General features: G+C 36.5%; 2 protein-coding genes across 4 annotated transcripts; one reads left to right on the top strand and one right to left on the bottom strand.

Moving 5' to 3' along the window:
• Nucleotides 1-379: 379 nt before the first annotated feature.
• LOC119084453 (ionotropic receptor 75a-like) lies at nucleotides 380-3232 on the bottom strand. The gene is made up of 7 exons (XM_037194434.1): nucleotides 2763-3232; nucleotides 2529-2700; nucleotides 2166-2467; nucleotides 1894-2105; nucleotides 1448-1813; nucleotides 769-883; nucleotides 380-696 (listed from the first exon to the last, which is right to left on the bottom strand). Exons 1-7 carry the CDS (start codon nucleotides 3230-3232, stop codon nucleotides 438-440), a joined length of 1896 nt encoding a protein of 631 aa, XP_037050329.1. The 3' UTR covers nucleotides 380-437.
• Nucleotides 3233-6084: 2852 nt separating this feature from the next.
• On the top strand, nucleotides 6085-14103 carry LOC119084219 (multiple inositol polyphosphate phosphatase 1-like). Of its 3 annotated transcripts, none has more exons than XM_037194117.1 (2): nucleotides 6085-7413; nucleotides 13894-14103. In XM_037194117.1, exons 1-2 carry the CDS (start codon nucleotides 6230-6232, stop codon nucleotides 14051-14053), a joined length of 1344 nt encoding a protein of 447 aa, XP_037050012.1. In that variant the 5' UTR covers nucleotides 6085-6229; the 3' UTR covers nucleotides 14054-14103. The 3 variants fall into 3 exon arrangements, with proteins under 3 accessions (XP_037050012.1, XP_037050013.1, XP_037050011.1); XM_037194118.1 differs by lacking the exon at nucleotides 13894-14103 and adding an exon at nucleotides 7483-7685 and having other exon boundaries at nucleotides 6088-7413; XM_037194116.1 differs by lacking the exon at nucleotides 6085-7413 and adding an exon at nucleotides 12218-13835.
• The last annotated feature ends 208 nt before the right edge of the window (nucleotides 14104-14311 follow it).

Raw genomic sequence — 14311 nt, 5'->3', positions numbered from 1 at the left:
ATCGATAAAATCTATTCATAATCATCAATAAAATGTTAGGAATTTCTACAGTTACATTTTAATGGATGAGATGAACGCGCGTTCCATGGTTTGTAGCCATCCATGCTATTCGTTGTGTGTGTATATAAGTAAAAGTATTGTCTTTTCGCTTTTTAATATGATGTCAAACATTGTGTTTGTTGGCGCCATCTAATATTTGATGTAAAGGAATTTTGATTTCGATAAGTTTCAGATTAGGAAAGGGAATTTTTTTCTTCAAATAATTCGTCGCTAAACGACGACTCAGCTCGAATTCATTATTTATATCGTACAAATTTCACAGGTTCGTTTTTTAATATGTAAAAAAATCGTCGAAAGTGATTGATTTAAGCCGTTTTGAGGTCCTCAAATTGAGGATGATTTTATTCTAAGCGAAAAGAAAATTTCTATCCAAACATTTAACATTTAATCCAACAAAATGGCGCTGAACGTCGTAAACGTTTTGTTTTTCTCGTACAGTACCAATTCGTAAACACTTCAATTGATAGAAAACCAATGCTTGTTGTGATTCCCGTTGCGAGTACGTACAGAGATGAAACGAAATGCGCCCAATCCACCTGCACTAGCTCAATGTTTGACTTGTTACACTTGGGCTTTTTTCCGATCCATATGTCCCAATGGTGGCTCATTATACCAGTCTCGTGAAACTTCCTAAGGCTAAATCGTTTTGCTTGGCATTAGAAAAATCTGTCCACAATTTAAAGGATGAGGGTGGAATACAATTGGCACCTCAATTTAATCAATTCCTTTAGCGGAGATTTCATTGGAACGACTGGATAGCCGTAGATGCCTTGGATGTATGATACTTCTTGTAAGTTACATATTTGTTTGTCCGTTAAAATTGCTAGAAAAAGGAAAGTGACCGTTCATGCATGTCACGTCGCGAAAACAGTACGGCGGTAGAAGAGCTTGTGACGCAGTTGCATCTCCATATTCAGATTATTTGAAGTACTTCGGGAACAATAATTTTGGAAAATTTTTGTGATATTAACAGGGCAGCTGTATTCGTTTTTCTAACCCAGATCAAACATCCCTTTCCCTGTTTTCGATAAGAAGTCGTTAAGGCACTTGCCATCTAATGATGGTAGATCCTCATCTTGGAGTTCATAATATCCGAAGGTGCGAAACCTTAGATTGGTGTAGAGTGGACAATCCCAAACCAGTCATAGGTGCCAGACCACAAGAACAGATAGGGTCGGAATTCAGTGTTCTAAGAAATGAGTCAGATTTCGCAAAATTTAAAAAAAAAACTGAAGTCGTAGAGAGCTTGGTCTTTTACAAAATAAGCGATGCTCCATCTGTGATGCTAACTGATATTTCTCCACTGGACTGTAGTATCATCATCAGTATGGATCTTTACCGATTTCTAATACTTTCCTTTCGTTTTTAAAACATTCAATCGTTTTACCTTTCAATTTTGGATATGCGTAACTGACATCGGTGGTCAACGCATACCCGTGTTCTTTCATCAAGTCCAAACCTTTCTGAACGTTCACAATTCTCGTTCCTGCATCATGCATTATTTGCTGGTATATCTCGTTGGCCGATTCGTCCTGAGAGTGTCTTAAATTGTCGAGCACATACGGTACATCATCGGCATAACATTTCAATTTGCTGTGCGCCAACTGTCTCATCGTTTTGATTGTCTTTGGTGGTTCGATTAGCAGTGAAGATATAATGAATGACGAATAGAATTGAAACATCAGAAACGATAACAACAAAACTGAAATGACAAAGACTTTTGACGACACATAATTTGTTGATCCTCTGTGGCCTGTAAATGAAAGGGTTTGAAATGTTCAATGAATGAAATGCTTGAATGGTTTGAGCCAGAACGTTCGACAAAATACTGACCTTGTTGAAACAATATCCCGAAAACTATTAAAAAGGAGTTACTGTAGGTGTAGTCTGTGCACTGTCGTTTATTCTCAAGCAGAAATGATTGTCTCAAACTAGCCGCAGTAAATAACCCGAATAGAACGAGAACTATCCACACGACCTCATTTAAAGGTGATAGAAACACAGATGAAGAAATAGATTTCGGATGTTGAAATAAGAATTTCAATCTAAAATCGAAGGCGATGTTACGGCCAAGAGATATAATAAGCGGACAAAGTGAAAATTACTGAACGTAATAAGAATCTGCTGTTGCATCCACTTGTCCATATCTATCATCTTGATGTCGAGCTCCAGTCATTGCAAAATCTACTTCGCCTCGCTGTACCATACCCAATGTACCCGTCCAATGTCCCCTAGAGTCTACCGTCACCCAGTGATCCGTTCGATGAATCAACACTTTGAAATTATGTATTTCCATCATCAATTTAAACAGTTTGTAGGTACTTCGATCGAGACTATTAATTTGTGTTAATTCACTGGACTCTAGATGTTCCATGAATGTTTGATTGTGTGGTATCGGTGACGGCAACTACATAAACCGTTTGTAATGACAATCGAACTAATGACGAACATTTCTTTAATATATTTACCGTTACAGTAGCCAATAATGTCAAACCACCGAGGTCTCGTCGTCTCTCGATCCTGGTCTGTTCAGTGATCAAAGTAAATCGACGATTTCTTCCCCAAGTACCGATCGTTGTTATGTTGAGTCGACCTCCTCGCAATTTACTGGGATTGTAGACGTCGCTTATTTGGTACTCACTAAAAAATTAGTAACAATTTCAAAGTCTGGGCAGTGCAAGCTCAATATCAATCTTATTGACCTATTGTTGAGACGGGTAACTAAAGTAACACCTGCGTCCAGGTTGATGTTTTCCTGTCCCAAAATAACATACGATCGACCAATACTTTTAGAAAACATTAGCCAAGCCCTTTCGGAATGAAACAACACTTCTTGCGATGATTGACCCAGGAAACTCTTAATTTTCTCGCAGCCTAAATCGACTATAATTGCATGAGAACCCTTCGGACGAACAAAGAATTGAGTGAAATTGAATGCATTGGAAGCGACACTTTCGTTGCTTATGCTCCACACATTCACATAAGTGTCGGTGCTATGAAGTTTTGTGACCTTTTCCAACAATTTAGTGGTACTTTCACAGCTGATGAACAATACAGTTTTAACGTTGACGTATTTGATGTAATCTTTGATCAGATTAGTAGTCGGCGACGTGACTGTTGTGGCAATTAAACAAACTATGACCGAAAGTAACGTACTTATGTTTCGCTTCATTTTTCGATACTAAAAATTCATTTGAAATATTTCTAAAAAATGACCGATAGTAAAATGCAAGTTATCGATTGCTTGCATATTAGTGCCGAAGCTTCGTAAAGAGGTTCCCCCTTTTTTCCTTGCCTGAAGAGAAATTACAGATTGATAGAATAATATCCTTTGACGGCCGAAAGTGTTCAATTCTAATGCTACATGAAATTCTACACTCTGCACCAGTAGTAAGCCGAACTATAATCGGAACTGTAGTAAAGTGCCATTACTGTAAGCAAAGGTACATAGGTGAGTTACGTGCGGGTATCGTAACATGTTCTGCAGAACTTGTGTATAACATTTCTCTAAAATTTCTTCCAATTAAGTGAATGAAATCGAATTCAATGCCATTGTCAATGGGTTTCCATGAAATGAAAATCGTTTATAAAGGAAGTTCTATTGAAGGTAAGTCAATAATGTTCCGTTATTCATCATAAGAAACATTGTAATTTGTCTCAAGCTTTTAAGTGCTTTTACTAGCTTTTTGTCTTCTATTGAAAACTGATGAGACGCTTTCGCATGTACATTATACATGACACCATAACAATTAGTAATCAGGTTAGTGGTAATCATGTCCTGTAAAATATTTACTTTTTGCATTGGGACGGTATTGATGTACGTACGTTTTATCGCTAGTGACTAAAAGTTATCACATCTAGTGGCAAAACAACCACTTTCCGCAACTTGTTGCCGTGTTTGTTTCATAAATGACGATTATGTGCGTAAATGGATATACATTTAAAAACCAGTGCGTAGAAGTGACGCATGACGTCTTAAAAATGAGGATCCCACTTTCGTATATAATACCTTATTGATAACTTTGGTAACTTGTGCCTAAACTGGAATGTTGAGCAAACGATGTACTGTCAACTTTTTAAATATTTCGTCTTTTACTTGCTACCCGTGTTATTTCCCCACGCGTGGTTCAGCTCTCTACAAGATAAAATGCCACCAAAAATTTACATCAGAATTTGTTCTGTCCTTATACAGGATTCATTTAGCACTCACGGGTTGTCTGGCATTAAAAAGAAGGGCACGTTTTTCCGACATATCCTCTTATACGATCTAATTTTGAAAGGGTTGGTAACAGCATGTTTTCCTTCTATTTTGGAACCGCTGGGTATGATCCGTAAAGACAATAAACGACCAGATGGAATGACAATCACGCCTTACATGAATGGAAAGAGTTTGGTAAATGACGCGAACTGTGTCGACATTATTGCTCCCAGCTATATAGATATTATGTCATCGAAGAACGCTGGTGCAGCAGCTAACTTTGCTTGTACAAAGAAGGAAGATTTATATGAAGAAATAATGAAAAATTACCATTTTTTACCATTTGCTGTAGAAACTTTCGGAACTTTTAGTGAACCAGCAGAATCATTTGTTAACAAATTAGGCCCAATTCTAAATTCTAAGTCTGGAAATGTTCAGGCAAAATCTTTTTTCATTCAAAAGATAAGTTTGACGATTCAGCTGGAAATGATTCCTCAAAATTTAAAAATCAATGAAATTTTTTTACTTAAACGGCTAATTGATAAACCTACCTCGATCACCGATTGTACAAATTCATCATTGTACATAAACACATCTGTATACATACTGTCAACTTTGGCATCAACTCTGGTTAACAATTTTCCGAGTGAAAAGCTACGCGAGAAAATACTGGTACAGGTGTTATCTGCTGTTGGTGACCAGTAGTAGGCATGGGCGATAATGATAATGATTATCGATAATTATTGATTACCGATAATCGATAATTATCGACTTTTTTTATCGAAAATTATCGATAATTATTGATATTTTGATAATTATCAAGATATCGATAATTCGATATGTCGATATTTCGGTCCAAAAATCCGATATTTGTCGATATATTCCGATATATCGGTATATTATCATGAATTTTCAGATAAATATCAAAATATCGATATTTTGATAATTATCGAATTTCGATATTTTGATAATTATCGATAATTATTAAATTATCGATAACGATATGATTAATCAATTATCGATAATTTCTTTCGATTGATATTATCGATAATTTTGAACGTCTCCCATCCATAACCAGTAGAAAGAAATAGTGAGCCAATAGAAGGAAATTGTTACTCCATAGCCCATGGAAGTAGATTAGACAGAGTTAGATTCATTTATCGACAACCATTGTGACGCATAAGATAGTATGAATGTTTGGCACTCGTGTTACTCTTATCAGTCTATGCTAATGTGCCGTAATAGAATTTTCAGTTTGACGTCATTAATGAAGAGCTTCGAAAAATCTAAAAAAAAGAAGACATAAATCGCTAGGGGACCATTCATAAATACTTCAACCATTAATCGTAGTTGTCATGCCATTGACCCCATTCCCTAAGAAAGTATTTTGCTTAATAAATTTGAAAACAATTTTTCCTAGGATCCAGGTTTTTCTTATACATTTAACATATTTGTTTGTCGAAAACTCCCCACCTCCTAAATGTGCACGTCTTTTATGGACAGAATTTATGGATGACTATCTGAAGAACATAATGTATGCAATTACAAATCCAAATATTTAGAATGATAACATAAGACAATTAAAGCACAAAGCACACAACGATTTCATATATTTTACTGGCCATTGTTAAAGTCATTTATTTTATCAGCCGAAGTTTTCTCAAACTAGGTAAAATTTGGTAAATACGTGTTGGGCTGATATGTGAAAGTGTGAAACTCGTTGCGAATATAGCCTCTTTTGCAATCAGGGCGATGTACTGCTATAAAAATTAAACAAAGTTACAGCCGAATTATTTTGATAAAAGAGTGGTAATTTAAGTCTATATCACAGTCTAATATAGCAGTAAAAAGCAACTTGTGCCGGTCATAAAATCAAACGAATATAAAAAGTCGACTTTCTCATCCACGTTTGTTAGTCATCACAAAGGAGTGGATTGTGTTTGAGATCAGATTCAATCAGTGCCCGCGAAAATGAAAGTGAATTTATTGTTAATTATGGCCGCGTTTGCCTTATGTACAAATGCTACAATGCTCGCACACAACTCAGGCTACTGCTATTCAGAAGATCCCATTCGATCTCAAGTGAAAATGTTCTCAACAACTACGCCATATGCAGCAGTTAGAGGTTCAGCATATAATCCCTCCTTCTGTACACCAAAACGTTTCTGGTTCATTGCCAGGCACGGTTCGAGATATCCATCAATTGCCGATCAGGACCAGTTGCTATCCCCCACTGACCCTATTCAGAGTAAAATATTGGCAAATTACAACGCGGGCAAGACAACATTGTGTGAACGCGATGCACAAAATATTAAGGAATGGCGTTTGGATCCGATCTTGATTCAAACTGCCGGACCAGCAAATCTTTCTGCGACTGGACGGAACGAGCTGATAAACATTGCTAGACGTTATCAGACGATATTTCCCGGTCTTCTTCCTCCGTCCTATTCACAATCCCATTATTTCTTCAGGAATTCACCCTATCTAAGAACTCGTCAAACAGCTCAGGCGTTTGCTGAAGGCTTATTTGGACCTGGCAAATATCAACAAGTCAATTATACTGGTGGTGTATCACCAGACGTGTTTATGGCTCCGTTTGGAGCCTGTCCGGCATGGTCCCAACTGGCATCTGGAGGTGTTAGCGAAGCTCAAGCATTCGCTGATGGGCCAAGGTTCCAAGAGATGATAACACAAGTCAGCAACAAGCTCGGTTTCTTCGGTTCAGATAGATTGAATATGACCCAAGTAACCGCTCTTATGACTCACTGCCAGTATGAACAGATTTTGAATCACCTAAAAGCATCTCCATTCTGCTCGGCATTCTCACCAGCTAACATTCAAGTGTACGAATACTACAAAGATCTGGCATTCTATTACATGTGCGGCTATGGATACACCGCTTACAGAACTCTCTTTAAAAACATGGACTGCTACTTGGTTCAGGACATGTTAGACTTTTTACAGGCTACTGATAATCAAAGGGCGAAGCTTAGCTTCGGACATGATGCCACTGTGCAATTGCTAATGGTAGCACTGGGTTTACTCAACGACTCTCTTCCGTTGACTGCAAACAATTTTGAAAAGCAATACTCACGTCAGTGGAGAACAGGTCTGATTACACCGATGGGTGCCAATTTGGCGGTTGTACGATACGAGTAAGAAATACTGAACTCTTATTGGTTACGATTGGCTACGAAGTTTTCAAACCTTTTTTTTCCTTTTAGTTGTACATATGGTGAAGATGAGGTCTTGTTCGAACTCAACGAAAAACCATTGCAAGTCCCAGGATGTATCTGGAATGGAATATGTAAGATTTCTGTTGTTCTAAACAGACTAAAGAGTTACTTTGCCAATGGTAGTTGTGCAACTTTGTTCTGTAACAATTAGTACATTATCTATCCATTCATTTCGATTAAAAATTGTATTTGAAAAAAAAATGAATTATTATTCAACATGGACTGGCGGTAAGTCTGTAAGTCGGTAAGTCTGCAACTGCAGCACGGTCACTGTTGAGTCTGAAATTTAATTTTTAAAATAAATTTCGCCTAAGGACTTTTGCATTGTTGACAATTGAATTTCGATGAGCGTAAAGTATGAACAATATTAGAGAACGTCAGATTTTTTTTCCGCTAAATGCAAAGACACTAAACCCTAAATGTATGAATGGTGGACTGTTATGAATCTAAACAACTAATTAAATTTTGACTCGACGGATTTTGACCGAGCATAATGCCACTGTGTAGCGCATGATCTGAGGACTCTGGTAAAGTAATTAGTTTTTAAATCGGGTGTATATCTGCTGAGTGATACGACTTTGAAATCATGAGATGGCGCTTCTCTATGAAAATGCTATTTCTAAGAGGAAACCAGCATTTTGGGTGCCGATGCTCCTAATAATTGTATTCTTGTGGCCAGTAGCTGTTGTTTTTACTGCTGTTACATGAATACTGTCTGACATTTTTTGTCATTTAAAATGTGTTGTGTTTGTTTGTTTTTGGAGTTGGTTTAAATCTGCAAATTTCGTCACAGTAATTAAATAAATTTTAGGAACAAATTAAACTAAAGGAAATAGTGAAAATTATCGAATTATACTGAAAATTGTTTGACTAAGAAAGTGGTTTAGTGAAAATATGAATTAGTGCTGTCAACGGTTTCAGAGTTACAAAAAAACCACAAATTTCATTCAAGAATACAAAATTTGGTTGCAAAATATTGTTGAATTATCGGTACATGCGTATCCATTTACATGTTCGAGCAATTGAACAATCAGATTTTATGAATCTTCAAAAACGAAAAGGTGCAATGGTTTGTTTTGATATGAGTCAGCATAATTTTCGTTTTGACATATATAACTCAGTGTTGATCAATACTACAAAGATAGGGTTGCCCATGTAGTGGCCACATGTATAGATGATAAAACGACAAAACGCCATCACGCCAACTCTCTAGTGTAACTCTATGGAAAGAGATCTCTTTTATCAATTCTATGTCAACTCTAACGATAGTGAGCGATTCTTTATTTCACTGAAATATGTCGGAGCAACAAAATGTCAACAGATCAATAATTATTTTTTTTTACTCAACTGATTTAAGTCAAATAAAATGCCTCCGCATAGCACATGACCTCAAGACTCTGGAACTTGGTCAAGATCTGTCACAAGTGAAAATGTAAATATTTTTTAGATGACAGTCCACCATTCATGCAGTGAGAGCTTAGCGTTATCTGTCGTTCTCTATTAACTGCAAAAATATACTAATCACTAATGGGGGAAGTTTTGATCAATTGGACGCAGAACGTTATTCTAAGCAAAAAAAATTGTTCTACGGTATGCCTCTAAAATGCACAGATTTTTTAAATAAAATTAATCTGGTTTACAAATTACGACCCTAAATCGACCCAAATTTGCCAGCTGCCTAAAATGTGCTAGAGGCCGTTTCCAATCTCGATGAAAATAAGTAAGTGTAAGATGTTCTGCAGGGAGATGCGGGAAATCAGGAACAAAACTACATTTTTTATTTACATCTTTAAAAAAAAAATTCTATTTAAAATCGCTTATTAAGATTTTAGTGTAGACAATTGAGTCGTAAAACTTTACTATTGCATAGAAAAATAGGTCAGCATCCTCTTAAATTTTTTGTGTAACAGTAACTTATTAACCGTACGAAGAATCACCTTTGGATTTTTGGCTAAAACATGAAGAATCGATTTTTTTAACTGTGAAAATTCTATGTCTCCAGTTTCGTGGCTGATCACAATGTGAATGTGAGATACTCTCAGAGTTCTACAACAACCAAATACAAAGTATACAGTACAAGGTTCCAAAAATAACCAAATAAAATTGTACCAAGTCATACAAATCGAAACACTCCGATCCGAAACATGTTTCGAAGACTCTGCAGAATTCTGCGAATCTTGGAGACAGTGATACCGTACATCAAATGCAATGGAAGCGAAGGAAAAATGAATTTTGCCTGGTTTATGGTCCTCATATACAGAGGACCTCGGCATTGCACGATATTTGTTTCTAAACTTGGTCACCCATGTCAAAAATGGTCTAAAATATCAGTCGATACTGTCCAGAATCTGGAAATAATCTGCAATTCTGGAAAAATTGGTCACTTACATCAAACGCAATGGAGGCGAAATATTAGTTTGAAATCAGTCGATACCGTGCAATATTGCACGGTAATGACGGTTTATTTACCCATTTTTCACGCTATTTTTGATATGGGTGACCCTGTTTTGGAATAAATATCGTGCAATGCCCAGGTCCTCTGTCTATGTATGCCATAAACCAGACAAAATTAAATTTCGTTTCGCCTCCATTGCGTTTGATGTAAGTGACCAATTTTTCCAGAATTGCAGATTATTTCCAGATTCTGGACAGTATCGACTGATATTTTAGACCATTTTTGACATGGGTGACCAAATTTAGAAACAAATATCGTGCAATGCCGAGGTCCTCTGTCTATGAGGACCATAAACCAGGCAAAATTCATTTTCCCTTCGCTTCCATTGCATTTGATGTACGGTACACTGTCTCCAAGACTCACAGAATTCTGCAGAGTCTTCGAAACATGTTTCGGATCGGAGTGTTTCGATTTGTATGACTTGGTACAATTTTATTTGGTTATTTTTGGAACCTTGTACTGTATACTTTGTATTTGGTTGTTGTAGAACTCTGAGAGTATCTCACATTCACATTGTGATCAGCCACGAAACTGGAGACATAGAATTTTCACAGTTAAAAAAATCGATTCTTCATGTTTTAGCCAAAAATCCAAAGGTGTTTCTTCGTACGGTTAATAAGTTACTGTTACACAAAAAATTTAAGAGGATGCTGACCTATTTTTCTATGCAATAGTAAAGTTTTACAACTCAATTGTCTACACTAAAATCTTATTAAGCGATTTTAAATAGAAATTTTTTTTAAAGATGTAAATAAAAAATGTAGTTTTGTTTCTGATTTCCCGCATCTCCCAGTAAGAACTAAATGGGTATCGACAATTCTGATCAAAAGAATTTCTAAAAACAGTGTAATATCAAAAATATAGGACCGTCATTTTGTAATTTTCTTACTTACGTTTCGAAATTTAGACTAACTTATAAAAAGATCAGTGCATTTTAGAGACATACCGTTGAACAATTTTTTGTTTAGAACAATGTTTTACGTCGGTTAAAAATAACTTATAAAAACTTCAATTCCCCATTGCCTGTTTATAGTCTGCCCTTTACCGCCCCAAGACATAGTTTTTCCGTTATTCAGCTGATCTGTTATTCATTATGTTAATGCGATTTAGATAATTTTGTATACAATAGCTGTAGCGCCGGTAAAGTAAAGTAAGTTAGTATATAAAGTTACTAACATTGTCTAGCCACCTAACATGTGGTATGTGGCAAAATCCAAATATTAAAACGGTGATAAGCCAAGTAAGGCATAAAGCATAAAAGATAATTTCGTATCTTTTGTTGTTCATTGTCAATGTCATTGGCCACACTCGGGTGATTCCTCGGTGTGTATTAAATCTCAAATTCTATCGGCAGTACATTACTTACCAAAGAATGCGACAATTTCCTTGTATGAAGTTTACCGTTTCCAATTTCAAAGAAAGGTATTTTAACGTGAGGTATCCGGTACTTAGAATTACATATAGTGTATGCATATAATGTAAATGAAATTTCGGCGCTACTCAGCAATTCTTCGATGTTTTGTTTATAATTTCACTTGACTAAACTAAAATGTAAATTGGAATAAACACATGCACCTAAATCAATTAGGAAAACACCGAAATCATCAAAGGTACACTAGCTATGGAAGGGTATATTAGAGCGAGAGTATGTCGAGAACGGATAAAAATTGAAAACGGCAGAAAATAGTTCCCAAATACATGATCGGTTGGGCTTTTCTTTCGATTTTGCATCAGTTCTGGTTTATTGAAATATTCGACACATGAGTGTTTGATTGAACCAAGGTAGATATAGTGTGGTAATGTCATTAAGACGTTGGTGCCTTCATAGAAAATAATGTTTGTTCTGTATCCACAAATCATTTTAAACCAAAAGATCCTATATTTTCACGTACCCCGTAAAAATCTGTGGAAATTAATACAAGAAACATACTTCGAAAAACATCCGCTGCGCCACCACACAATTTCAACTAAATTGAAAAAACAACTCGCTTGAAACAGTTGCATCGATCAAATTATTATTCTTACAGTGAACGACATCTCAAATGTCTCACTGTCATTTTTTTCAGAGAATGTCATTGTGAATTTGCAATGACACAATAAAATTCTCAGAAAAATTTGACAGTGAGACATTTGAGATGTCGTTCACTGTATCTAGCGGGAAATTCTTAATTCCTAGGAATTTCACAGAATACCAATCAGTGTAATTACATGACTACAATTGTGCTGGTAATTTTGTTGTACCAGTTGTACACCGTATGCGATAAAATAATTATTTACAATAAAAGCAATAATATCTCTGAAGTGAATTATGGTCGAATAATTAGCAGTACAGGCACCTAAAATTTTGCTCAATCGAAATTCGATTTTGAACATATTGAGAATGTAATTATGCTGAACATTCAGTAAATCTAATCAATACCGTGCGTAAAGGTCGCGAGTAAGCACATTATTGCAATGTCATGTATAAAACTGCACTATATGCAACCATGCTACATTGATAAAGTAGTAAACAAATGTTCAACCATAAATGAAATATTTGGTATGGCAAATTTGCTTACTATAGACGAAATATTATGAAGATGCTACTTGGAGATAACATTATTTAATGTTTTCTGGGTATAAAAGCTTTACGGTTCACGTTCATCAGTCATCATTCAGAAGTGAATTGTGTCTCGGTCTCGATTCAATTACAGTTCGTGAAAATGAAAGTGAATTTAGCTGTAGTTGTAGCGACATTTGTCGCCTGTACAAATGCTACGCTGCTTGTACACGACCCAGAGTACTGTTACTCAACGGATCCTATTCGTTCGCAACTGAAAATGTTCTCAACAACAACGCCATACGATACAGTGAGAGGCTCAGCATACAATCCCTCCACGTGCACACCGAAACGTTTTTGGCTCGTCTCAAGACATGGATCCAGATATCCATCAATTGCTGATCGTGACCAGTTGCTATCCCCTAATGACCCTATTCAGAGTAAAATTATGGAAAACTATGACTCGGGCAAGACAACATTGTGTAGACGCGATGCCCAGAAAATCAGGGAATGGCATTTGGACCCTACGTTCGTTCAGACTGCTGGACCAGCAAATCTTTCGGTCACTGGATGGAATGAAATTAAAAACATTGCTAGACGTTATCAGACCATATTTCCCGGTCTTCTCCCTAGGTCCTATTCACAATCACATTATTTCTTCAGGAATTCACCCTACCTAAGAACTCGTCAAACAGCTCAGGCTTTTGCTGAAGGATTATTTGGACCTGACGTATATCAACGAGTTAATTATACGGGTGGCTCTTGGCCAGATCTGTTTATGTTTCCGTTTGGGACCTGTCCAGCATGGATGGAACTGATATCCAGTGGATCTATCGAAGCTCAAGCTTTCGCTGATGGACCAAGGTTCCAAGAGATGATAACCCAAGTCAGCAACAAGCTCGGTTTCGTTGGATCAGATCGATTGAATCAGACCCAAGTTGTTGCTCTTATGACTCACTGCCAGTACGAACAGATTTTGAATCACCTTAAAGCATCGCCATTCTGCTCAGCATTCTCACCAGGAAACGTCCAAGTGTACGAGTACTACAACGATCTAATATTCTACTATATGTGCGGTTATGGATACACGTCTTGCAGAACTATGTTTAAAAACATGGACTGCTACTTGGTTCAGGACATGTTAGACTTTTTGCAGGCTGCAGACAATCAGAGGGCAAAGCTTAGCTTCGGGCATGACACTACTGTACAGTTTCTGATGGTGGCAATGGGTTTATTCAACGATCGTATTCCGTTGACAGCAAAGAATTTCGAAAAACAATTATCACGCCATTGGAGAACAAGTTTGATTACACCAATGGCAGCTAATTTGGCAGTCGTCCGATACGAGTAGGTTCTGATAAAATGGCACTACTACTACTACGTCTTTAAACATTTGTTCTTTCAGTTGCAGACACGATGAAGATGAGGTTTTGTTCGAGCTCAACGAAAAACCACTGCTATTTCCAGGATGTGACTCGAATGGAGTCTGTAAGATTTCTGTTGTTTTGAACAGACTCAGTCACTTTGCCAAAGCAAATTGTGCATCGCTTTACTGTAAGAATTAGTGTAATGTGTAAACGGGCTTCGTTTTGTATTAAAATATTTTTACTTATTCTTACGAACGATGATTGATTATGAAGTCCTGTAGTCACATTCAAAATTTAGGTGAACAATTTTTAAATCGACAGATAGCACTGCTAAGGCATTGTCATATTTGTTAATTTGAGTGGAACTTGAACTTGAAATTTCGTAATTCATTTTGCCTTACAATTCACTAAAATTTTCCATCTCATATTTGGGAATACCTTTAAGTCAGAAATGTC

Source organism: Bradysia coprophila, unplaced genomic scaffold (assembly GCF_014529535.1).
Source record: "Bradysia coprophila strain Holo2 unplaced genomic scaffold, BU_Bcop_v1 contig_732, whole genome shotgun sequence".
Classification (NCBI taxonomy): Eukaryota; Metazoa; Arthropoda; class Insecta; order Diptera; family Sciaridae; genus Bradysia; species Bradysia coprophila.
The sequence above is the reverse complement of the archived record's forward strand: the minus strand, read 5'-3'. Positions and strand labels throughout refer to the sequence as shown.